Genomic DNA, 26,458 nt, shown 5'->3' with positions numbered 1-26,458 from the left:
AGTTAATTAATAGCCATTTTATCCAGTCCTGTGTGTCCAGTCTTGTCAGGGTGTATCTGGAAATTATTCCACCCTTTCTTACTAGCCTGCTTTCTTTTTTCTTCAGAGGTAGAACTGTACCCTTCTCATTGGCATCACAGAATTTCTTATTACATCCCTTCCCTCATTTGACTTCTGTAGACTTGTGTCTAGAACTACAACCTTAATTTTAATTCTTTCTTCTAAGTGTTATTCATATTACTATTCCAAAGTAATTCATTCTGGGAAAATGAATTTGGGAAATTCAGCTTGGGAAAGTACTGACAGTCTCTACTTTCCATTATCTTCACACTAAAGCACACTAAGTTTTGCAAAGTGATATTGTTAAAACATAAACGGCTCTGTCTCTACAGAACAACAAAAGAGGAGAGGTTCACAATCACCAATCTGACCAATTAAAAAATAACAACACAATAATTCAAGTTCTAAAGCTAATGTTTGACCTGAAATATTTGGTTGAATGTATAAACCTCAGTAGATAAGAACAGGTGACTTGGAGTCAGACAGATCTGATGTCAAAACCCAGTCTGTAATTTTCGAGCTGTGTCACTCTGAGCAAACTGCTAAATTTGAGATTTAATTCTCTAGTCTTTTAAACAGGAATTATAAAACTCACTTTACAGTGTTATTGCTGTTAGTTTTATAAGAGCTAATATAAATAAAGTACGATTACAGTGCTTAGCACAAGGTAAGTATAACATAAACTTAAAATTTTTTTAATTTATAAAATATTTGGATAATAGGGAATTGTCTCTTTCCCTGGATAAATCCAGCCTTAATTAATGCAAACATATTATAGCTACCTAATGAAAGTTTTGAAACATGTAAAAAAGACTTTAAAATATGAAACATATGAAAGTTATCAAAAACAACAAATCAAAATAAAGTATACTATCTCTAGATAGTAAACTAACATTTGAAAGAAGCAAATTTTCATATACCAAATTACTAGCAACATAGACTTCTATGGGTAGAGGTTTGGAAAGGCCTATTATTTCCAATAAGATTTAAAATTGTTTTGGAGTCTAGGGCATTAATGATGAAGGACCTGAGTAAAAATATAGACTCGATATTTTTTTCTAAAACTCCTAAATGAATCCAGTGAGATATTTAAGTAGAAATTGTTTTCCAGCCTAATAAAACTCCCTCCTGGGAATATCTGAAACATGAACCTAGACGTTTCACTTTAACCTGCTGAATCTGGATCCACAAAGGCAGCCAAAGTTCAGCATCCAAATAGATATCAGATCATGTGATGCAAGAGGATAATTGGAATATATACTGTCTGTACCAAACTATAAATTCCAAAAGCATTTGACTATGAGGCGATAACTCATGCTGCCTACCTGAAAAATAAATGAAAATGAAAGAAAATCATGTAACTGAAATATGGAGGGCAACTAATTATATAAGATATGGCTCAGAGATACTGTACTTTAACCATATATCTTGTGCATAATAACACAACCTTCTAATTATCGTAACATAGACTAAATATATTGCATAGCATCTGTACCCAGGGCATAAGCTCAGACTCAAGAGAAATATGATCTGAAATAATGAATATTCAAGTCCATGATTTTCTTTCTTTAAAATTCATTATTCCCACTTCATGTCCATGTTAGGAACTGAAAAAATATAGAAATAATTAAAAATAACTGTTCTTGAAGAACTCAATTTAGTGAGAGAAGTAGAGATAAAAGAAAAACAAATATGAATACAAAGTAGGAAGAAGTAGAAACTAAGTGCCATGAGAGTACAGCAAATGTCTCCAATTGAAAGTCAGAAAATTGTGTCTAATGAGATGAGTTTTGAGCTGGGATTTGGAAATAAAATTAGTATGAACTTGCTAAAGCAGGAAGGGGAAGGGTATTCTAGGCAAAGAAACAGGTTTACAGAAACAAAGACGGAGAAATACAGGGATGAGAGGGAAGGGATAATGGGATAATATGTATACATATAGCTGATTCACTTTGTTATACAGCAGAAACTAACACAACATTGTAAAGCAATTATACTCCACTAAAAATGTAAAAAGAAAGAAAGAAAGAAAAAAGATTTTAAAAAATAAGAAAAATACAGGATGCCACACATGACTGTACAAGTTGAGCACTGCCCAAATTACTTGCATCATGGTCACTAAAGATTTTCATATTCATTAGAACAATTTTCAGGTAGACAGCAATAAAAGAACTTGAGAAAAGGGCACCTTTTTCTAATTTGCACAAATTTCCTTTTCCATTTGTATTAGTGAGAGCCTTGTGAAAGTTTCTGGCATACTCTAAGGACAGGAGAAAGTTCAATGTTCTATAAGCAAAGCATACATGATGAGGAAGAAGCAAGAAATGAAATTGAAACACAAAATTGGAACCTACAAAACTAAGGTGTTTGTATTTTATTTTATCAACTTCAGTCTAGTGATGTAACCAGCTTATCCTTTCAGGATGATAATTCTACTGACTGTGAAAAACAAAAGGAAGTGAGATAGTGGAGGCAGGGAGACCAGTTGGAGGGCCATGGCAATAGGCAGATAAGAGACCTGAAGGTCCTGAATAAAGGCAGTGACAGTAGCAAGAGGAGCCACATTTGGTAGGCATTTCATATCATCAAGTTGATTATAAATCACTGCTTTGACTGAAAACTATATTTTTCTCCCATCCAATATAACCCCTTCTGAAAAATGTAGATCAGAAACTTAACAGAAAGAAAACAAACTCTTAAAACTTGAATAAAAGGTATTCAGACTTTGTTATGGCAGCCCTAGGAAACTAAAACAACGCCCTTCCAAAAAGTTGTATAATTTTATCAATAAAGGACTCACTTGCCTTTTAAAAAAAAAAAAAAAAAAGGTATTCAGGTTTAATAATTTAGTTCTAAATCTGAGCTTACAGCAGGAGATTTATATGAGGAGGGCATTTAAAAAAACAAAATGATATTTATAAAGCTGAGGCTTTACTGCAAGACGAATTCTTTCCTGAATGCTACTAGTTTATGCTAGTGTTTTTCCAAGTTACTAGGTTTCAAAACTTGGAGGATTTTCATAGATTCTATAGTAATGAAGTATCATTTGGCAGAATTACTGGATACAACTCACCATTTGCAACTCAAAGAGAAGCAATCACATTTCCTCATTTTCTTCCCACATTTTCATTACTTTTTCGGGAGTATTATTTTATTTGTCTAAGTTCACCAGAGCCAATTACATTTGAGATTGTTAGAATATCTGTTCTCAAGTTTTTCAATAAACTATAAAGAGATAGAAAATGCTTAGGCAATTAAAGAAGGCCATTTTCTTTACTCTACTTTTAGGGGGAAGCTAGAAATTACTGCAAATCCTGTCCCTTTTTCCATTAAATTTATTTCAAGGCTTGAGTCCCCCAAGAGTCTAGAAGGGAAAGTAAGAAGTTAGCTTAAGCAGTTGCATCAGCCGCCATCATCCCCCAGTGCTATGATCTACCTATACCTAAAAGAATTACCAAATAAATTTCCAGTGCATATTGATGGTTTTAATTTGCTTTTTCTCCATTCAAGTATGCAAAATGGATGTGAGAATGTTAGATTATGAAATAATTTTTAACTGTCAGGAGATAAAATCTGTGGAGGATGTACAAGGCAGCCAACTGTATATTTGGAAAGGAAGGTAATGCCTCATCAGTTACCGTACTACTGTCTTTCAACTGATTTTTCCCAGGTGACTGAAATTTGTACAGAAAAAAGACACGATACAGAAGCTCCAAACCTACAAAACAAAATGTGCAATGGCAGAACCACGTGGGATGTAATCATGGACTCTGATGACTTTCAGAATATATCTCCTATGAGAGAAATGAATCCACCGACTCATCCTACATTTTCGTTACTCAAGTCCAAACAGCGGGTAGTCTGTTCGTTACTTGATAAATCTGGAAGCATGAATTCAGTAACACGTTTATTTGTTAGCTCTCCTAAATTAGGTATTTAAGCTAATAGAAATATAATTTAATCTTAGGTTTAGTTCTACTAAGCTAACTAAAAAATATTTTTATTATTCTAATAAATTTTAGTACAGTGATTTTACATGGACAAGCACTAGAAGATAATATACTAAAATAAAAATAATTATTATATTAAGGTTATTGGATTACGGATGATGTTTATTCTTTAACTTTTAGTTCTAACAAACTAGAAATAACATAACTGAACAAAAAGAAAAGACGAAAATCATCCATAATTCTACGGAGCATATGTCATTCCTATCTTTTTTCTGTTCATGTATTTTGTTTTTCCTCCTCAGAAATGTGATTATATCTTATATAATGTTTTATAATATGATTTTTTTTTACTTACTATAACTTAAACACTCCCCAAGGAAAAAAAACGATTCCATGACACAAGTTTTAATGGTCATATGGTATGCACATATTATAATTTAGTCAAATAACCCCCATTATTGGACATTTTGGTGACTTTCAACTTGTTATCAAAAATTATGTTGCAACAAACATTTTTGTGTGCATTTTAAAATTATTTTCTTACTGTTAAAGAAGAAGGTATAAAATTTTAAGGCTTTTCCAAGTATAATATGACTGATTTTTAAAGTTTTTCTTTAATATTATTTCTTTTTAATATAATGAAGAAGTTAAACTCTAAAATACAGTAATCAATTATTATTATGATCTCTGGCCCATGAACTTTGTCTTTCACCAATCTGTCAAGATTGGAGGAAACTCAGGAATTGTTCAGACATCTTTTTCTTACAGGAAGACTGTCTCTTTCGAATGGATCAAGCAGCAGAACTACACTTGATTCAAATTATCAAAAAGGGATCCTTGGTTGGGATGGTTACATTTGACAGTGTTGCTGAAATCCGAAATCATCTAACAAAAATAACTGATGATGGGCTTCCCTGGTGGCGCAGTGGTTGAGAGTCCGCCTGCCGATGCAGGCGACACGGGTTCGTGTCCCGGTGTGGGAAGATCCCACATGCCGCGGAGCAGCTGGGCCCGTGAGCCATGGCCGCTGAGCCTGTGCGTCCGGAGCCTGTGCTCCGCAACGGGAGAGGCCACAACAGTGAGAGGCCCGCATAACAAAAAAAAAAAAAAAAAACAGAAAAAACAAAAAAACTGATGATGATGTTTACCGAAATCTGCCTCAAGCTGATGGTGGAACTTCAGTTTGCAGGGGACTCAAAGCAGGATTCCAGGTAAGATAAGAATGCTTTTCTAAATATCACTTGCCATTTATCATTGCTTTTAATTTTGTCCAGCTCTCTTGGAACAAGGGTCATGAGCTTAGAGGTCCCCCACTTAAATAATTTTTAAAGACCTTCTGTTGTCTATTGTTCATAGCTGGATCCTCTCTGAGAGTGGTTATTTCACCCACATGCTCCTGAGGAACTGAGTTGCGCTGAGGAGTGGTTAAAGGGAAGAAAAATCCTGTGTGCACATAATCATCATTACTTAGTTAGGAGCTCCTCATTTCTTTATCACTCCCATAGTCTGAATTTCTATGAGGAGAAAATAATGCTGTTAAGGGGACTGTGGAAGAGGGAGATTACTAATATTTTTATATTACGGATAAAGAAAACCCCAGTTCATCAAGTTAAATTGACATTTAAAAATCACAAAGATAGAGGTAGTTCCTCAAGTATAGTACCAAACTCAAGACAGATGCATAGAAGTTTAATGAAATAAAAATTGTGAACTATATTAAAACACCTTCAGTATTCATCTGAATTTCTTCCAACCTAAGACAGCCTCTATTTAAGCCTATTTATATTCTTTTTCAGTGAAAGGAAAACCGTTTCCTTTCACTGACCCTCTCATTGCCTCAGCTACAAAGTGGAGACTGTTAGTCTTATTTTGGCCACTATTTAATATCGTCTCTTAGCTTTCCTCATGATATCTGTTTCCTGTAAATCATATTGCTTTAAGAAAACACACAAGTTCTAGATTCAGACAAACCTGGAATTCTGGTTCTATTATGCCCTAGCTAAATGACTGTGGGTGAGTTACTCAACTAAGAAAGTCTCAGTTTCCTCAATTAATGAAATGTGGAAAATAACAGAACCTATCTCATTTAATAGGAACTATGTCAGACAAATAAGGGCTCCCCTAATGTTCATAGCAGCATCATTTACAATAGCCATGATACGGAAGCAATCCAAGTGTTCATCAAGAGATGAATGAATAAAGAAGATGTAGGGTGTATGTATATATATATATAATACATATATACAATGCAATATTACTCAGCCATAAGAAAGAATGGAATTCTTCCATTTGCAACAATGTGGATGGACGTAGAGGGTATGATGCTTAGGAAAATAAGTCAGACAGAGAAAGACAAAAACTCTGTTATCAATTATATGTAGAATCTAGAAAATAACACAAACGGATGTATAGAACAAAACAGAAACAGACTCACAGATATAGAGAACAATCTAGTGGTTACCAGTGGGGAGAGGAAAGGGAAAGGTGCAAGATTAGGGTATGGTATTAAGAGATAAAACTACTACATATAAAATAAGTAAGCAACAAGGATATATTGTATAGCACTGGGAAATATAGCCATTATTTTGTAATAACTTTAAATAGAGTATAATTCATAAAAAGAGTGAATTACTATGTTGTACACCTGAAACCTTGTAAACTTTGTAAATTCATAAAAAGAGTAAATTACTATGTTGTACACCTGAAACTTTGTAAACTTTTAACATTGTAAATCAACTATAATTCAATAAAAAAGATAAACAAGTGCTCAAGAAGGGATTGCTATTATAAAAATCATAATTCTCATATATGTCTATTCACTTCTAAAATATGACAGTACTATATCTTGGGAATATGTTATAATGTTTGTGCATGTTGGTTCATACATGTTTTTCTTAATATGTTTTGATATATATCTATGACATTTTGACCACAGAGTCTATTACTGAAGAGATTATATCAAATTACATTCAGACATATAAAAAACCTCTGTTACTCATGTAAAGAAACCATATCAACATATAAGCTTTTACTTACAGAATCATAATAATATCTGAAATTTATTGAGCATATACTGCATCAGTGCCTACGTTAAATGCTTTACATTCATGATCTTACTTTATCATTACCATTAATGTTTTAGTCAGGCACTATTTTTATGCCCATTTTGCACATAAAGAAACTGAGGTTCAGAGTAATTAAATATCTTTCTCAAGATCATAGAGTCAGTAATTGGTAAATCTGTTCTTTCTTACTCCAAAGTTCAAAAAGGTAATCATTACAGTGAGCTATTTATAGAACTCTATTATAAATATATATTCATATATATGAATGATAGAGAAACTAAACACTAGCTATTCTATTTAGCAAATGGCGGAGCTAGAATTTACTCTCAATTTGTTTGAGTAAATTGTCTTAGCCACTACTTTTGGTAAAAATCAGGAAAATACCCCCCAAATTATAATACTTGATAAATTCAGGAACTTCTTTCTTCATGACAGGTCAATGTTTTTTCCAGGAAATCCTGAGATTCTTCAATTAGCAACTAAAATGCATTAAAAGGCACGTCACATCATTTAACTTTGAACACCTGCCTTCAGTCACGGCCTTACAAATGTTGTCTAGTGTGCAAACTTCCAAACTGCCTGGGTCATTTGCCTCTACCCCAAGTATCTCCTGGGATAATAAAAATAGCTAACATTCATTGAGTACTTACTATGGGTTAGACATTGTTCTCAGTGTTTTATTCTTTCTCTCTTGGGTAGCTTAATGTGAAAGCACTGTTAACATTCTGCCTTTGGAAACCTACAAGACCATTCTACATTACACTCATTTCCAAACCAACAAAACCTGGAATGACAATACAAAGTTTCCTTTTGCCTATTCTGATGCATAGGCCTAAAAACTTCTCCAAGACTAAAGAACAGATTTATTCTTAGCTTAATTTATTTAGATATTATATTCTATAATTAATAATCTGGTTTTTTACTATCAGGCAGTTATCCACAGTAACCAAAGCACTTCTGGTTCTGAAATCATATTACTAACTGATAGGGAAGATAATGAAATAAACTTATGCTCTGAGGAGGTAAAACAAAGTGGTGCGATCATCCACACCATTGCTCTGGGACCTTCTGCTGCCAAAGAACTGGAGACACTGTCAGATATGACAGGTAAACCTTTGGAATAGAGTTTGAATAGAAAACACTTTTTCAGTTTCTCTCATTCCAGGGGCTCTTTCCCCTTAAACTACAAACTGCTCAAAATTTTCCTATTCTAAAAAATTAATCTTTGTCCTTTCCTTGTCCTTGTCCTTCAAATTAATATATTTCCTCTCCCCACCCCCACTTCTCTCCATTTCTACCTATATTAACTTTTTCTAATATTAGTCAACATTTTCTGTCTTCATTCATTTCTCACCACTTTCTACCAATACCACCAAAATGAAACTTCTTTCTCCATGGTTACTAATGACATTCAACTGCAGTTCCAAAATTCTGGCTCAGCATCTGTCCTGCTCAATCTTAAAGTAGAGATTCAGATAGCCCTATTTCACTGAGGAAGAAATGTAAACCTAGAGAATAGAAATGATTTGCCCAAGGCTAGAGTTAGAGACCTGATTACTGAGTCTTGCTCTCTGAAATCCATTCTTTTCCAGCTCCTGACACCTAAGTTATCTCCCTCTTCATTAACTCCTGTATCACTTATTTTCTGCACTTAATCAATTTTTACTTTATTCTAAACTGTCACTCTCTAATTGTTTTGGTATATCTTAGATAAAATTAGAAAATAAGCAGCTAGTTTAAAAATTGTCTTTAATTTTCATAATGTTATTTGGTGATTAGATCAGCTTTACTAATGTGGAAAGCACTTAAATCTAATGATTGATATAAAAATAATATTTGGCTAGTTTTTTTCTTTGTTCTAACATATTTTGAGCAAGGTTTAGTTATTGTAGGATTACATCTAGGATACTGATATATTAAAAGTTCCTAAGGTCTGGGAAATTCATCTTCTGTAAGTTTAAAAAAGAAAAATTTTAATGTATTTTATAGTATATTGATAAGAGTATAATAGCAAACATGATTTTCCCATTTAAAATTAGTATTATATGGAATATTACTCAGCCATAAAAAAGAACAAAATAATGCCATTTGCAGCAACAAGGATGGACCTAGAGGTTGTCATACTGAGTGAAGCAAGTCAGACACAGAAAGACAAATATCATATGATATTGCTTATAAGTGGAATCTAAAAAAATGGTACAAATAAACTTATTTACAAAACAGAAAGAGTCACAGATGTAGAAAACAAACTTATGGTTACCAGGGGCAAAAGCAGTGGGAGGGATAAATTGGGAGACTGGGATTCACATATACACACTACTATATATAAAATAGATAACTAATAAGGACCTACTGTATAGCACAGGGGACTCTACTCAACAGGGAAGAGAATCTAAAAAAGATTGGACATATGTATATGTATAACTGATTCACTTTGCTGTATACCTGAAACTAACACAACATTGTGAATCAACTATACTCCAATAAAAATTTAAAAAATAAAATTAGTATTATAAAGGTAAATAAAATTCCATTTTAGGAGGACATCATTTTTATGCCAATAAAGACATAAATGGCCTTACTAATGCTTTCAGTAGAATTTCATCTAGAAGTGGCAGCATCACTCAGCAGGCTATTCAGGTCAGTATCTTTAAAAAAATTCTTTGCCTTTTTACACTTGTAATAACTTTTTGTTATCCTAAATAGTAACTTCTTTCTCTAATAAATAACTATTCTGCCTGAAAACATTTCAGGTGTAACATCCTTATTGAATTTGCTTTTTGTGATACTTATAGTCACTTTTTCTTTTGATTTTTCTATTTTTTATCAGTATAAATGCTTTTTATTTGCAAAATTCTTCAAAATAATTCTTAGTTATTTTAATTGAAATCTTAAAAGTATATTTAGAATTACTCTGAACTGACTAAACTTTGAAATGTTACTAACTGTAATAACAAATCAGTTTCACATGTTTGTTGTTTTTATTTATGTAACAGTTGGAAAGCAAAGCCTTGACAATTACAGGAAGGAAATGGATAAATGGTACAGTGCCTATGGACAGTACAATTGGAAATGCCACCTTCTTTGTTGTCACATGGACAATACAAAAGCCAGAAATTCTTCTCCAAGGTCCACAAGGAAAGAAATATAAAACCTCAGATTTCAAAGAAGATAAGCTAAATATTTGATCTGCTTGTCTTTGAATACCAGGTATTGCAGAAGTAAGAATATTTTTTAAATTTTCTCCATGCTTTATCAACCAATTTTGAGGAAAAAATGAAGATAACATCATATACAGGAGTAGGAAGATATTACAAAAGCTCTCAAATAGGTATTTTTAAAATTTTCAGACAGGTACTTGGACTTACAGCCTTCTAAATAATCATGCCAGCCCTCAAATGCAAACGGTGACAGTGACTACTCGAGCAAGAAGTCCTACTACACTCCCAGTAATTGAAACAGGTCACAAGTCAAACTACAGCCCATTACCCTAACCCACTGATTGTTTATGCACAAGTCAGTCAAGGGTTTTTGCCTGTACTGGGAATCAATGTAACAGCCATTATAGAAACTGAAGATGGACATCAAGTAACATTAGAGCTATGGGACAACGGTGCAGGTAATAAGAATCTGCGTCAACTTCCACTGAACTTAAAATCCTACTATAATCACATGACTTAGAAGTCAATATTTCCTATATATGCTAATGAAACATATTTTAAGTGAATTTAATTTTAATGTTTTTAAAACTTTTTAACTTTTCAATTAGTTATCTTGTCTAGGCATAAACATGAGCACATTTATCTTCTTTAAATTTTATGAACAATTTTGCCTTTCCCATGTAACAAGAGTACAGTTTTTCTCTATTTTCATTAGTGTCGGTGTTTTGCATATGCTTTCTGTGGTTTAGTTATATTTTCCTTATTTTGTTAGCAGTCTCTTATGAAATAATAATAGCTAATATTAATTGAATGCTTACCATGAATTAGACTTTTCCAAAGTCAAAGTTTGGCAAGTGGCCAAGCCAGGCTTTGAACCCAAGTAGTTTGATTCTAGGGCTCATGTGCTTAAAAAATTGTGCTATACTATTGCCCAAAATAGCTTCCATCACTAGTGCGCATGAAGTTGATATTGTCATTTTTACTTTGTTGTTATGTCTAATATTACATTTCAATATCAAGGTACTGATACTGTCAAGAATGATGGCATCTACTCAAGATATTTTACAGATTATCATGGAAGCGGTAGATACAGTTTAAAAGGACATGCCCAGGAAAGAAACAACATGGCTAGGCTAAGTTTAAGACAACAACAGAACAAAGCTCTGTACATACCAGGCTATGTGGAAAATGGTAAGTGGCATTAAAATAGAAATGTGTCATTTATTTAGGTAAATTATATGTGGCAAGCATTTAAATTGGAAAACCTAGTTATATAATCACCTTTATGTTTCAAAACCATATTTATGTTAACAGACCTAGCATAGGACTATGCTTCCAATATGTTTTGTTTACATCTCCTTCGGTTCATTTACATTGAAAAAAGAAATTACTCAGCACGTCCTAGGTGGCAAGCATTTTGCTAGATGCTGGAACTACAGAGATAAATAAGTTGCCATCCTTGTCCTTGAAGAATTTACAGTCAAGAAGTAAAGATGGATAGGTTAAAAGATAGTACTAACATTGCACGTCTCCTCATCAATTTTATTTATTTTTTAAAAATATTTATTTGGCTGCATTGGGTTGTAGTTGCAGGATCTTCATTTGCAGCATGTGGGATCTTTTGTTGTGGCACGTGGGCTCTTCGTTGCGGCGCAGGCTCTTCGTTTTGGGGCACGAGCTCCTCTCTAGTTACACCCTGTGGGCTCAGTAGCAGCAGTGAGCGGGCTCTCTAGTTGTGGCACACGGGCTCTTGAGTGCGTAGACTTAGTCGCCCCACAGCATGTGGAATATTAGTTCCCAAACCAGGGATCGCACCCATGTCCCCTACTTTGGAGGCGGATTCTTACCCACTGGACCACCAGGGAAGTCCCTCCTCATCAATCTTTAAATGACACCAATAAAACAAGCTTTTTTTTCACTAAAAGCTGTTACTTTTTCAATGGCTGCTATCAATCAATATTAACCCTCTACAGCTGCAAATGAGATTATGAAATAAAGAATAGGTATCACAATATGAAAAGTTACAAAATTGCTGTTTTGGTAGGTAAAATTATACGGAACTGGCCCAGACCTGGAGTCAAAGGTGACGTGGCAAAAGCTGAAATGGACTTTAACAGGCTAACCTCTAGAGTGTCGTTTACTGTATCAGGAGCTCCTCCTCCTGGTAATCACCCTCACATGTTCCCACCCGCTAAAATTACAAACCTTGAGGCTAAGTTTAAAGAAGATCATATTCAACTTTCATGGACAGCCCCTAGCAATGTCCTAGATAAAGGAAACAGTAAGTTTCATATTACATTTAAAAATATCATATACTAAAAGAAATCCCACTGGTTTTCATTTGCTAAAAATTTTCTAATGTCTTATTTATATATAATATGTATAGATTGTCTACTATGGGCCACCTATTTTCATATGTGAAAACTTAAGCTGCAAGAAATAATGAACTGGACCAAAGTACTTCACATTAAATAAATTATAAGTCTAACTCACTCTCGTCAGATTCTGTTGTGCCAAACTGCCTCTCACAGTATGAACCATCTTAGAAATTACTTGGAGAAGACTGACTTAAGAGCTTTCTGTTGCATCCCTTTCTCCCTAACAGGGAAAACTTTTTCTAAGTATTTCTGTACTTGCACAATTTCATTCATTGATTGACCTTTTGTTGAATTTTCAAATACTATTAGGTTCTTTTTTTTTTTTTTTTTTTTTTAAGATTTGTGCACTCAGAGGGAAAACAGCAGAAGCAAGAAAAACCACAATACTGCCACCTGTGGAACAAAAACCACATTCATAGAAAGTCAGACAAGATGAAAAGGCAGAGGGCTATGTACCAGATGAAGGAACAAGATAAAACCCCAGAAAAATAACCAAATGAAGAGGACATAGGCAACCTTCCAGAAAAAGAATTCAGAATAATGATAGTGAAGATGATCCAGGACCTCGGAAAAGAATGGAGGCAAAGATCGAGAAGATGCAAGAAATATTTAACAAAGACCTAGAAGAATTAAACAAACAAACAGAGATGAACAATACAATAACTGAAATGAAAACTACACTAGAAAGAACCAATAGCAGAAGAACTGAGGCAGAAGAACAGATAAGTGACCTGGAAGACAAATGGTGGAATTCACTGCTGTGGAACACAATAAAGAAAAACGAATGAAAAGAAATGAAGACAGCCTAAGAGACCTCTAGGACAATATGAAACGCAACAACATTCGCATTATAGGGGTCCCAGAAGGAGAAGAGACAGAGAAAGGACCCGGAAAATATTTGAAGAGATTATAGTTGAAAACTTCCCTAACATGGGAAACGAAATAGCCACCCAAGTCCAGGAAGCGCAGAGAGTCCCAGGCAGGATAAACCCAAGGAGAAACACACTGAGACACATAGTACTCAAATTGGCAAAACTTAAAGACAAAGAAAAATTATTGAAAGCAGCAAGGGAAAAATGACAAATAACATACAAGGGAACTCCCATAAGGTCAATGGCTGATTTCTCAGCAGAAACTCTACAATCCAGAAGGGAGTGGCATGATATACTTAAAGTGATGAAAGGGAAAAACCTACAACCAAGACTACTCTACCCGGCAAGGATCTCATTCAGATTCGATGGAGAAATAAAAAGCTTTACAAACAAGCAAAAGCTAAGAGAATTCAGCACCACCAAACCAGCTCTAGAACAAATGCAAAAGGAACTTCTCCACGTGGGAAACACAAGAGAAGAAAAGGACCTACAAAAACAAACCCAAAACAATAAAGAAAATGGTAATAGGAACATACATATCGATAATTACCTTAAACGTGAATGGATTAAATGCTCCACTCAAAGGACACAGGCTTGCCGAATGGATACAAAAACAAGACCCATATATGTGCTGTCTACAAGAGACCCCACTTTAGACCTAGGGACACATACAGACTGAAAGTGAGGGGATGGAAAAAGATATTCCATGTAAGGGAAATCAAAAGAAAGCTGGACTAGCAATACTCACATCAGATAAAATAGACTTTAAGATAAAGAATGTTACAAGAGACAAGGAAGGACACTACATAAGATCAAGGTATCAATACAAGAAGAAGATATAACAATTATAAATATATATGCACCCAACATAGAAGCACCTCAATACATAAGGCAACTGCTAACAGGTCTAAAAGAGAAAATCGACAGTAACACAAAAATAGTGGGGGACTTTAACACCTCACTTACACCAATGGACAGATCATCCAAAGTGAAAATAAATATAAAAAGTTTTGTATAAAAAATAAACAAAATTAAATTTAAAATTTTTAAAAATTATATAACTTGCACTTAGTTGAGTGCACAAATCTTTTTTTTTATATATAGCAGGCTCTTATTAGTCATCAATTTTATACACATCAGGGTATACATGTCAATCCCAATCACCCAATTCATCACACCACCACCACCACCACCCCGCTGCTTTCCCCCCTTGGTGTCCATACTTTTGTGCTCTACATCTGTGTCTGTATTTCTGCCCTGCAAACTGGTTCATCTGTACCATTTTTCTAGATTCCACATATATGCGTTAATATACGATATTTGTTTTTCTCTTTCTGACTTACTTCACTCTGTATGACAGTCTCTAGATCCATCCACATCTCTACAAATGACCCAATTGTGTTCCCTTTTATGGCTGAGTAACATTCCATTGTATATATGTACCACATCCTCTTTATCCATTCGTCTGTCGATGGGCATTTAGGTTGCTTCCATGACCAGGCTATTGTAAATAGTGCTGCAATGAACATTGGGATGCATGTGTCTTTTTGAATTATAGTTTTCTCTGGGTTTTCGCCCAGTAGTGAGATTGCTGGGTCATATGGTAATTCTATTTTTAGTTTTTTAAGGAACCTCCATACTGTGCTCCATAGTGGCTGTATCAATTTACATTCCCACCAACAGTGCAAGAGGGGAGGGTTCCCTTTTCTCCACACCCTCTCCAGCATTTGTTGTTTGTAGATTTTCTGATGATGCCCATTCTAACTGGTGTGAGGTGATACCTCATTGTAGTTTTGATTTGCATTTCTCTAATAATTAGTGATGTTGAGCAGCTTTTCATGTGCTTGTTGGCCATCTGTATGTCTTCTTTGGAGAAATGTCTATTTAGGTCTTCTGCCCATTTTTGGATTGGGTTGTTTGTTTTTTTAATATTGAGCTGCATGAGCTGTTTATATATTTTGGAGATTAATCCTTTGTCCGTGGATTCGTTTGCAAATATTTTCTCCTATTCTGAGGGCTGTCTTTTCGTCTTGATTGTAGTTTGCTCTGCAAAAGCTTTTAAGTTTCATTAGGTCCCATTTGTTTCTTTTTGTTTTTATTTCCATTACTCTAGGACGTGGATCAAAAAAGATCTTGCTGTGATTTATGTCAAAGAGTGTTCTTCCTATGTTTTCCTCTAAGGCTATTAGGTTCTTAAGAAACAATGCTTACCCTCAACAGTTAGTTGAGTGCAGAAGATAATTCCTGCAAATAAACAGATAATTTTACAGAATATGATGAGATATGCCATTGGATGGCCACTTCTGCTTGAGGGTTAAGATCACAAGGTATATCTTAAAAGGCTTTTCAGGGAAGACTATCCCTGACCTAAGGCTTGAAGAATGAGAGAAGTTAGCCAAGTTAAATGAAGATTTCCCAGAGAGAGAGAGGATCTCATGCAGAGATTTGGCTGTGGAGTTTGAATTAGAGTTCAAGGCCAAAATATCTCATTCATTCCAAGTTCCTTAGAATAAATTGCCATCATTCCAGTAAGCTTAAATCACTTTCAGCTTTGCTTTAAATTTAACTAAATTAAATTAGTATTTATTGAATGCGTACCATATTCCAGTATTGTGCTAGACTAGTAGATTCTTTTGGGTTTTTTTTTAATTCATTTTTGGCTACATTGGGTCTTCGTTGCTGCATGCGAGTTTCTCTAGTTGCGGCGAGTGGGGGCTACTCGTCATTGTGGTGAGCGGGCTTCTCATTGCAGTGGCTTCTCTTGTTGTGGAGCACAGGCTCTAGGCACGCGGGCTTCAGTTGTTGCAGCACGTGGGTTCAGTAGTTGTGGCTCGGGGCTCTAGAGAGCAGGCTTAGTTGTGGCTCACAGGCTTACTTGCTCCACGGCATGTGGGATTTTCCTGGACCCGGGCTTGAACCCATGTCCTCTGCATTGGCAGGTGGATTCTTAACTACTGTACCACCAGGGACGCCCTAAACTAGTAGATTCTTATGGGGTAAAGCCAATCTTGCTATTTTCCCTTTAAGGTGGTAAAATGAAAGCAATATGCATATCAATAGACACATATCTCAGAGGTTGTCAGTGCTGAAAAGCCACTTTCAATGCTATTTCTCCTGGGTTATAATAAACCCCTTACTATATGCTCTGAAAAGAAATGATGCTTTTAATCTTTCATTTCCCATGTAGCTATATTTCTTTTTATCATTATTACACAATGAAAAAAAATCATTCTAAAGCCAAAGGAAACATAAAATACCCATGAAGTGCTCTTTGTACTTCAATATTGAGATTCTTATCATGACAGCTCTGAAATACATTATGACCCTTAAAAATACGGTGAAATTAAAAAGAAACTTCCACTGAAAAAGCCATAAATGAAATTATCTGACCAAATGTTTAATTCTGAATTGAATTCAGTTAAGACCAAGCCTTCAGTTCATGATTGGCTTCATAATAAATGTCCCTTATGCTGATTATAGGAACTAAAAGAAGGAAGAAAGTATTTCATACGTACATTGGGAGAGGAAAAAAAAAAACAAAAAAAACTTCACTGTGTTTAACCTCAAATGCCTCAAATAGGTGGATCTGATCGTCCTCTTTCCTTGTGACAAATAGGAAGATACTGTAGTTGCTATCAAATTTTACCCCTAGGCATTGCAAAAGGAGGTAGTAGAAGTATCTCAAAAAATAAATATCTATATATTTTTGAATAAAAACCTTAAATTTTCTGGGACCCAATTTCCATACCTGTCAAATATGCAAATCAGACTAGATGACCTAAAATTACTAAAACAAGTAGATGTAATTCTAATATTTTATGATCCTCTAATTTTGTCATTTTGGACATCAAGTGAATATCTCTATTGTTGTTCAACAAGTAATATTTTTATTAAGGTATAATTGACCTACAACACTATGTTAGTTCCAGGTGCATAACATAGTGATTTGATATATCTATACAATACAAAATGATCACCACTTTAAGTCTAGTTACCATCTGTCACCATACTAAATTACTATAGTATTACTGACTATATTCCCCATGCTGTACATTTCATCCCCATGACTAATCTATTTTTTTAAAGTTTGTACCTCTTAATCTCCCTCACCTATTTAACTCATTCCCCCCACTCCCCTCCCCTGTGGCAAATACTTATTTGTTCTCCATATCTATGAGTCTATTTCTGTTTTGTTATGTTTGTTTTTTAGATTCCACATATAAGTGAAATCATGTGGTATTTGTCCTTTTCTGTCTGACATAATTCACTTAGCATAATACCCTCTAGGTCCATCCATGTTGTCACAAAAGGCAAGACTTCATTATTTTTTATGGCAGAGTAATATTCCATTGTGTATATATACCACATCTTCTTTAACCATTCATCTATCAATGGACACTTAGGTTGTTCCATATCTTGGCTATTGAAAATAATGCTTCAATGAACACAGAAGTGCATATATCATTTTGAATTAGAGTTTTTGTTTTCTTCAGAAAAATACCCAGAAGTAGAATTGCTGGATTGTATGGTAGTTCTATTTTTAATTCTTTTAGTAACCTCCATACCATTTTCCATAGTGGCTGCACCAACCAACATTCCCACCAACAGTGCAAGAGGATTCCCTTTTCTCCACATTCTCACCAACACTTGTTATTTGTTGTCTTTTTGATAAAATACATTCTGACAGGTGCAAGGTAGTTTTGATTTGCATTTCCCTGATGATTGGTGATGTTGAGCATCTTTTCATGTGTCTGTTGGGGCCTAGAAGTAATTAAGGAGGTCAAATACATGCCCAACACAGTATCAGATACTCTAGTTCATACAAAAACATACTTTTGCTCTCAAAAATAATATGTTCAAATTGAAAAGATAAACTGAACCTCTATAAAACTGGAAAACTCCTTTCCATGCAATAAGAGTTCATGGAAGAGAGTCATAAGGGGATGAAATACATGACCAGGACTTCATGAAGAAACTGGACCTCCTGTTGGACCTTCAAGAATGAGTACAATTTGCATAGATAGGGAGAGGGAGGCACATTCCAGGGAGTCATGACAGGGAAAAAAGGAACTAAATAATATGATCAAAGTCAAGAAAGCAAAATTTCACAATGAAATATTTGAATTAAAGTAAGTGATGGATGGATAGATAGATAGATCGACGTAAATGGAATGCAGAGAGGATGTAAAGAGTAGGGGAATAGATCAGATCAATAAGGCCTATTTATTTAAAGACTAGAATTTTAAGGCACAGGGCCTGAATTTAAAAAAAAAAAAACACTAAATTGAAGTTATTCACCACATGCTTAAAACATCTTCAACACTTCATGAAAAAAATAAAGTCTTCACTTCAAAAAAGACATCTGATGTTTTATTGTTCATGGCATTTCATAATGTGAGAATATATTTCTATATCGATGGCCCTTGTAGATTTCTAAAACCATTTTGAAATGAAACATTTGTCAGCATCTTTCTTTCCTTTCTTGATAAAGTAACAGTAAAAACAGCTAATATTTCAAACATTTATTAACTCCCATTGTGCTAAATACTTTTCATGCATTATCACATATAATGCTCATCACTAGCATTCCGTAAATATTTGTTGAATGAACTGAATGACCGATTCTCTATTTTACAGATAAGAAGACTAAAGGTAAGAAGGGGTAAATAAATTTTTCTTTGTTACAGCCAGAAAATAGTAGAACTAAGGTGCTAATCAAAGTCTGCCTAGCTCCTAAACATGTTTATTTGGTACACATTCCAGCCTCTCTGCCTCCCTTTGCTCTTTATCCTTATCCCTGGCTCCCACTCTACTTATCTGCTCTCTTCCTCACCCGTCCCATTACTCTCTCTCAGCTTAATGAGAAATAATACAGGCATAGAGTACTGAGTATCTTTACTATACTCAAACATTACTGTGTTCCTTGTTCTAAATTAAAAGTGGACTCAGTTCTTCATATTTCTATTTCTAAAAAGAAATCTAGATTCCATTTTTAGTACTATACAATTTTGAATTAATTCTTTGTGATTAGATAACTAGATAAAAAACTGTTCCCATATTTTTTCTTAAAATAAAGAATATGGAATAACCAGACAAAAAACCCAGTGTGCATTTCTGATAGGCCCCTAAATGCAAGGCAATGTGGTAGCAATAAGGCATCCTAGTGATTCTAACGTACATGAAATATCTGTTTGTTTTCCAGCCAATAGGTACATTATAAGAATAAGTAAGAGTTTCCTGGATCTCCGAGAAGATTTTGACAATGCTGCTTTAGTGAATACTTCAAGTCTAATACCTAAGGAGGCCAGCTCAATAGAAAATTTTGAATTTAAGTCAGAACCTTTTAAAATAGAAAATGTTAACCTATATTGCAGTCCAAGTCATCAATGAAGCCAATAACACCTCAGAGGTTTCTAATGTTGCACAAATAGCCAAGCTTATTCCTCTGTCAGAAGACAGTGTCCCTGCTCTGGGTACCAAAATTTCTGCAATCAGCTTGGCAATTTTTGTATTAGTTTGTACATTATTTTGTATTATGATTTTATCTGTATTTTAAACTAGGAATTGTATCAGAACTGAAATTCAATGTTATACATATTTGGTAAACGTTTATTTAGAATTTAATTTGCTATACTCATTGTCTTTTATAAAGCTGTTTGAAATATACAAGTGAATGTACAAAAGTAGTAAATTTCCTAAGTACTTGAGTTTAATAGTTCTAATTAGTCTCAATGTAAGCAAAATGAATATGCCATTTCCTATCTTTTAAAAATTCCATTTATTAACTCAATATAAAATAAAATACAGATTTTATTTGCTGGCTTTTTTTTTTTTTTGGCTGCACCTTGCGGCTTGTGGGATCTTATTTCCCCAAACAGGGATTGAACCCTGGCCACGCCAGAGAGCTGAATCCTAACCACTAAGCCACTAGGGAACTCCCTACCTGCTGGCTTTTTAAGAAACATTTTCAAGTGTGCTAAAAATTCATTTGGTATTGTATATTAACAAAATCAAAATTCATCCAAGCCATTTGAAAAATATTTATGAATCCACAATAGAAAAAATTTTATGGTAGAATTATTTAGGTTTCATTTTTATTATGAATGAATAATTCATGTTAATATAAACTATAATCAAAAAGAGTATAATTTTTCAATGAAATATGGTCCAAAGCAGTAAGGAGGTCAAATTTGTTTTTTATCATTGATTAAATGTGGTCTATCACATGGGGAGGAGGAAGGGTAAGCTGGGACGAAGTGAGAGGGTAACATTGACATGACAAGTGTAAAATAGATAGCTAATGGGAAGCAGCTGCATAGCACAGGGAGATCAGCTCGTTGCTTTGCGACCTAGAGGGGTGGGATAAAGAGGGTGGGAGGGAGACGCAAGAGGGAGGGGATATGGGGATATACGTATGCATAAAGGTGATTCACTTTGTTATGCAGCAGAAACTAACACAACATTGTAAAGCTATTATACTCCAATAAAGATGTTAAAAAAAAAACAAAGTGGTCTATCAAAGCTTTGACCCTAGGCATGAAATGACCATTAGACAACAAGAATAATTTTTTTTGTATGAATTGTGGAACATCACTAAAGTCCCATTTATATTCTGAGACCATTATTATTAGGTCCTAAGAATATCACCAAGATGCTCCATCAAGGCAGGGATCTTTTTTTGACTGCTGTATCCTCAGCATCTAGAATAGTACTTGACACATACTAGATATTCAATAAATATTCATGAAAACAAACTAATGAAAATTTTCATACCATCAAAGAAATTCAAATTTGACCAATCACATCAAAAAATATCCACAAGATATCATGTGCACATGGTATTGTAAGGATCTGATATAATGAAAACTAACCACTTAATAATAGTGATCTGAAACAACACACAGCATTTCAGGAAATTAATTGTATCATGTCAATAGAATTTATAAACTACCTAAGAAAATGTAAATTAAGCTATGAATATAGCAATAGTGTGATTTTTTCTGAGGGAGAAAGAGACAGAGAGAGTAACAGTTATATTAGAGGAAAATCCTTTGTTTACAGGCAGGAATATTTCAAAAACTCTTTGAATGTCTGAAAGGAGGTTATATGATACATCTGGAAAAGTTGGAAAAAATTATAAGACATTAGCAAACCAAATCCAGAAGAATATATAAAAAATAATAACCAAGTTGAATTTATGACCAAGTTGAATTTACCCTAGGAATCCAAAGATGGTTTAATATTAGAAAATCAATGTAATTTACCACATTAATGGATTAAAAAGGGAAACTATATTGTCATTTCAATACACATATAAAATTATATTATAATTCAACCACCATTATTCATTAAAAATGAAACCTTTGAAAACTTTATTAACCTGATATTATGAACTTTAATGTCCAATCTTAACCTTTAAAAAAATTTTAAAAGAGGGCATTAAATCTTCAAGTAGGATGAGAAATTAGACACAAAAGAGGAAGAATTCTAAATTCTGAGGAAAACAAATCACTTAAGAGTCTATAAATCATAAAAAATTACTGTTGATTATGAAAGTCTCAAAGGGTCAAGGAATAATTTATTCTATCTACTTGGCCACTGTACTGAGAAATGATTTACAAAGCTTTAACAGTCACTGAGGAAAGTAAGATTCCTATGCAGTTAAAAGAAAAAATAGAAGATACAATAGTTGGGAAGACAGATACAAAACTGTAATTACTTTCAGGTGACATATAAAATCCAACAGAATTAACAAATAATTAAAACTAGTAAGAGAGCTCTGTAAAGTTACCAGACACAAGATCAATTTATAAAAATCAATAGCACCAGTCTGACACATAAAGAGCTAGATGTCATCACTACCATCCTCCCAAGAAAAAAAGCTGAATAACTGAAAATCAACAATTCTTCTTAGATCCATCAAAGAATTAAGGCCACATCACTATCTGATGCCCCATTAATATAGAGAATCACAGCTTACCAAGAACAGAAGCCCAGGAGCTAAACATTGCCACTGAAGCCAGTACCAACAGAACACAAACTATAAATGATGAACTGCAAGAGGCTCAGTGCAGCTAAACTTAAGAGTTAAAAACTCCAGGGGGCCTTAGAGGAACCTCCACACTTTCCTGAGCTTTTGCTCCAGGAGCCCTACCAGGTTCTCAGAAGTGAGAACTGGTGAAAAATTCTTTCAGATTTTTAGCAGGGGGAGAAGGAAAAGTAATCATTTTGAAATATGCCCAGAGCATTCTGTTCTCCTTAACAAAAGGCTGTCCTCAAGGGAAACAATATTACCTAACCATACAGCTTGGGTTTTACAAGAGCCCAGTCAACTTTGAGAAAGAGAAATACTCAACTCCAATCTCCCCTAGACTTCCATGTGGGGAGAGGAAAATACCCAAATCCAACCCTCACTAGCCTTCCACATGGAGGAAGAGAAATACCCAACTCCAGAGCCATTTAGTTTTTCCTGTCTTATCAAAGGAAAAAAAATCTATAAAATGTGTGAAGGTCACAGCTCAGGGGACAAGCACACTAAAAAAATGAGACCTAATTATAGGACTATAAGATGCTTCCCCTTCCCTCACACCTCATCATCACATGAATAAGGCTGCAGTATAATAACAGGGGATAACAGACAGAAGAACTGGAAGCCTCAGAACCAATTTAAGAAGGAGTCTCTAGGGAAGCCCAAAACATCCAAGGAGACAAAAATAGACACTAGAGGAAATTTTTGTCTCTGACACCTAAAGCTACAGCAGTAGCATACCCTAACTAATAGCCAGAGAGTGTAAAACCTCAGATGAAAGGCCTATTTACCTCAGTTCCTTTCACCCAATACACAATGTGTGGCTTTCAACCAAAAATTACAAGGCATGATAAAGGCAAAAAAATAGTCTGAAAAGACCAAAAGCATCAGTACCAGACTCAGATAGAGCAGAAGTTTTGGAATCATCAGATCAAGAATTTAAAATAACTGGAAAAGGGGAGAAGGATAAATTAGGAGATTGGGATTGACATATATAAACTACTATATATATAATGGATAACTAATAAGGATCTACTGTGTAGCACAGGGAACTCTACTCAGTACTCTGTAATGACCTATATAGGAAAAGAATCGAAAAAAGAGTGGAGATATGTGTGTGTGTGTGTGTATATATATATATATATATATAAAACTGATTTACTTCACTGTACACCTGAAACTAACACAACATTGTAAATCAACTATAATCCAATAAAAATTTAAAAAAAGAATTAAAAATAACTATGATAAATATCCTAGGGCTCTAATATAAAAAATTGACAACATGTAAAAACAGGTAAGTAATATAAGCAGAGACATGTAAGCCTTAATAAAGAATCAAAATTAAATGCTAAAAATCAGAAACACTGTAAAAGAAATGAAGAATGCCTTTGATGGACTCATCAGTAGACTGGACATGGCCAATAAAAGAATTAGTAAGCTTGAAGATATGTCAATATCTGAAAAGCAAAGAGAAAAAAGAAGAGAAAAAATGGAATAGAATATCCAAGAACTATGTGACAATTACAAAAATTCAATGGGAGTAGCAGGAGAAGGAGAAAGAGAAAGGAAAAGAAATTATGAATAATGGCTGAGAATTTTCTAAAATTAATGACAAATATCAACCACATATTAAGGAAACTCAGAGAACAAGTATAATAAAATTCAAAAAAATCTATACCTAGGCATATCATATTCAAATTGCAGAAAATAAAGACAAAAAATCTTGAAAGAAGCTGGAAATAAAAAACACCTTACCTACAAAGGAACAGGATAAGAATTCTCTTCAGAAACCCTGCAAGCAAGAAGAGGGTAGAGTGATACATTTAAAGTGCTGAAAGAGAAACCACCAACCTAGAATTCTCTATCCAGCCAAATTATTCCTCAAAAGCAAAGGAGATTATTTTTGTATATGGTATTAGAGAATGTTCTAATTTTATTCTTTTACAAGTAGCTGTCCAAAAATAAACTCAAAATGGATTAAAGACCTAAATGTAAGACTGGATACTATAAAACTTCTAGAGGAAAACATATGCAGAACACTCTTAGACACAAACTGAAGCAGTGTTTTTTTGGATCCATCTCCTAAAGCAAAAGAAACAAAAGCAAAAATAGTCAAATGGGACCTAATTAAATTCAAAAGCTTTTGCACAGCAAAGGAAACCATCGACAAACAAAAAAACAACCTACTGAATGGGAGAAGATATTTGCAAATGATATGACTGATAAGGGGTTAACATGCAACATATATAAACAGCTCATACAACTCAACATCAAAAAAACAAACTCAATTAAAAAATGGCCAGAAGAACTGAAGAGACATTTTTCCAAAGAAAAAATGCAGATGGGCAACAGGCACATGGAAAGATGCTCAACATCGCTAATCATCAGGGAAATACAAATCAAAATGACAATGAAATATCACCCCACACACATCAGAATGGCTATGATCAAAAAGAACACAAATAACAAATGTTGACAAGGATGTGGAGAAAAGGGAACCCTCATACACTGTTGTGGGAATGTAAATTGGTGCAGGCACTGTGGAAAACAGTAAGGAGGTTTCTCAAAAAACTAAAAATAGAACTACCATATGACACAGCAATTCCACTCCTGGATATATATCCAAAAAAACCAACAACACTAATTCAAAAAGATACATGCACCTCAATGTTCATAGCATTGTTATTTACAATTGCCAACGTATAGAAGCAACCTAAGTGTCCATCAACAGATGATGGATAAAGAAGATGTGGTAGATACACCTACAAAGGAATACTACTCAGCCATAAAAAAGAATGAAATTTTGCCATTTGCAGCAACATGGATGGACTTGTAGGACATTATGCTATGTGCAATAAGTCAGACAGAGAAAGACAAATACTGTATGATATCACTTATATATGGAATCTTAAAAATACAACAAACTAGTGAATAAAACACAAAAGAAGCAAACTCACAGATATAGAGAACAAACTAGTGGTTACTAGAGGGGAGAGGGAAAGGGTATGAGGCAATATAGTGGTAGAGGGTTAAAGAAAGTTTATTATGGGATTATATGAAATCGTGTATGTGACACTTTTGAAAATTGTAACGCACCACAGAATTTAAAGAATCTTTCATTCAAAAAAAAAAGTGAAGGAGAAATACTTTCTTAAACAAAGATTGAAGGAATTTGTCTCCAATAGACCTGTCTTATAAGAAATGTTAAATGAAATTTTGTGGTAGCCATCCTTTAAGACTGGCCCCCAGTGATTCTTGCCTCCTGATATACATGGCATTGTTTGGTTCCCTCTCTTAACTCCACAAGTTTTCAGATCAAAAGAAACTGTACTCAAAGAACTGTACTTAAGGAAATATACCCAAGAAGCCTCATCACCTCTGGACCTTATTTAGATGAGATTCTGGACTTCAAGCTGATTCTGTAGTGGGGTGAGATTTAGGGGAGTCTTGTGAGAAGGATGAGTCTATTTTGCATGTGAGAGCGACATTAATTATTGGCAGCCAGAGGGTGAACTGAGGTACTCAGCCTCCAAGATGGCCCCCAGTGATTCTTGCTTCCTGGTGTAGTCACCTCTCATACTGAGGAGAGCTGTCTTGTGCAATCAACAGGATATTGCAGGAATGTTGGAGTGTGACTTTTGAGACTAGGTCATAAATAACGTTGAAGCTTCTACCTTGCTATCTCCTGGATCACTTGCTCTAGCATACATCGGCCTCCATGTTGTAAGGATATTCAAGAAGCTCTGTCACAAGATTCATGTGACAAGGAACTGATCTGCCAACTGTCAACATCAACTTGTCAGCCATGTGAGTGAACCTACCTGGAGAGGAATCCCCCAGACCAAGTCAAGCCTTTAGATGACTGTGGCCCCAGTTGACATCTTGGTTACAATCTCATGAGAGACCTCAAGACAGAAACCATTCAATTAAGATATTTTTGA

The 26,458-nt window shown here is 34.4% G+C and overlaps 1 protein-coding gene across 1 annotated transcript in view; it reads left to right on the top strand.

Annotated features, from left to right (window-relative positions):
- LOC115858360 (calcium-activated chloride channel regulator 1-like) overlaps positions 1-26,458 on the top strand; it is a 73,874-nt gene that overhangs the window by 5,401 nt on the left and 42,015 nt on the right. The window contains 12 exon segments of the mRNA XM_030866166.2: positions 3,731-3,958; positions 4,779-4,923; positions 5,145-5,221; positions 8,005-8,182; positions 9,615-9,715; positions 10,072-10,296; positions 10,426-10,541; positions 10,543-10,694; positions 11,257-11,427; positions 12,281-12,517; positions 19,689-19,848; positions 19,850-19,994. Of these exon segments, the coding sequence (XP_030722026.2) occupies positions 3,731-3,958; positions 4,779-4,923; positions 5,145-5,221; positions 8,005-8,182; positions 9,615-9,715; positions 10,072-10,296; positions 10,426-10,541; positions 10,543-10,694; positions 11,257-11,427; positions 12,281-12,517; positions 19,689-19,848; positions 19,850-19,994 (1,935 nt within the window).

Source organism: Globicephala melas, chromosome 1 (assembly GCF_963455315.2).
Source record: "Globicephala melas chromosome 1, mGloMel1.2, whole genome shotgun sequence".
Lineage (NCBI taxonomy): Eukaryota > Metazoa > Chordata > Mammalia > Artiodactyla > Delphinidae > Globicephala > Globicephala melas.
Note: the sequence above shows the minus strand (reverse complement) of the source record. Positions and strands in the feature narration are given on the sequence as shown.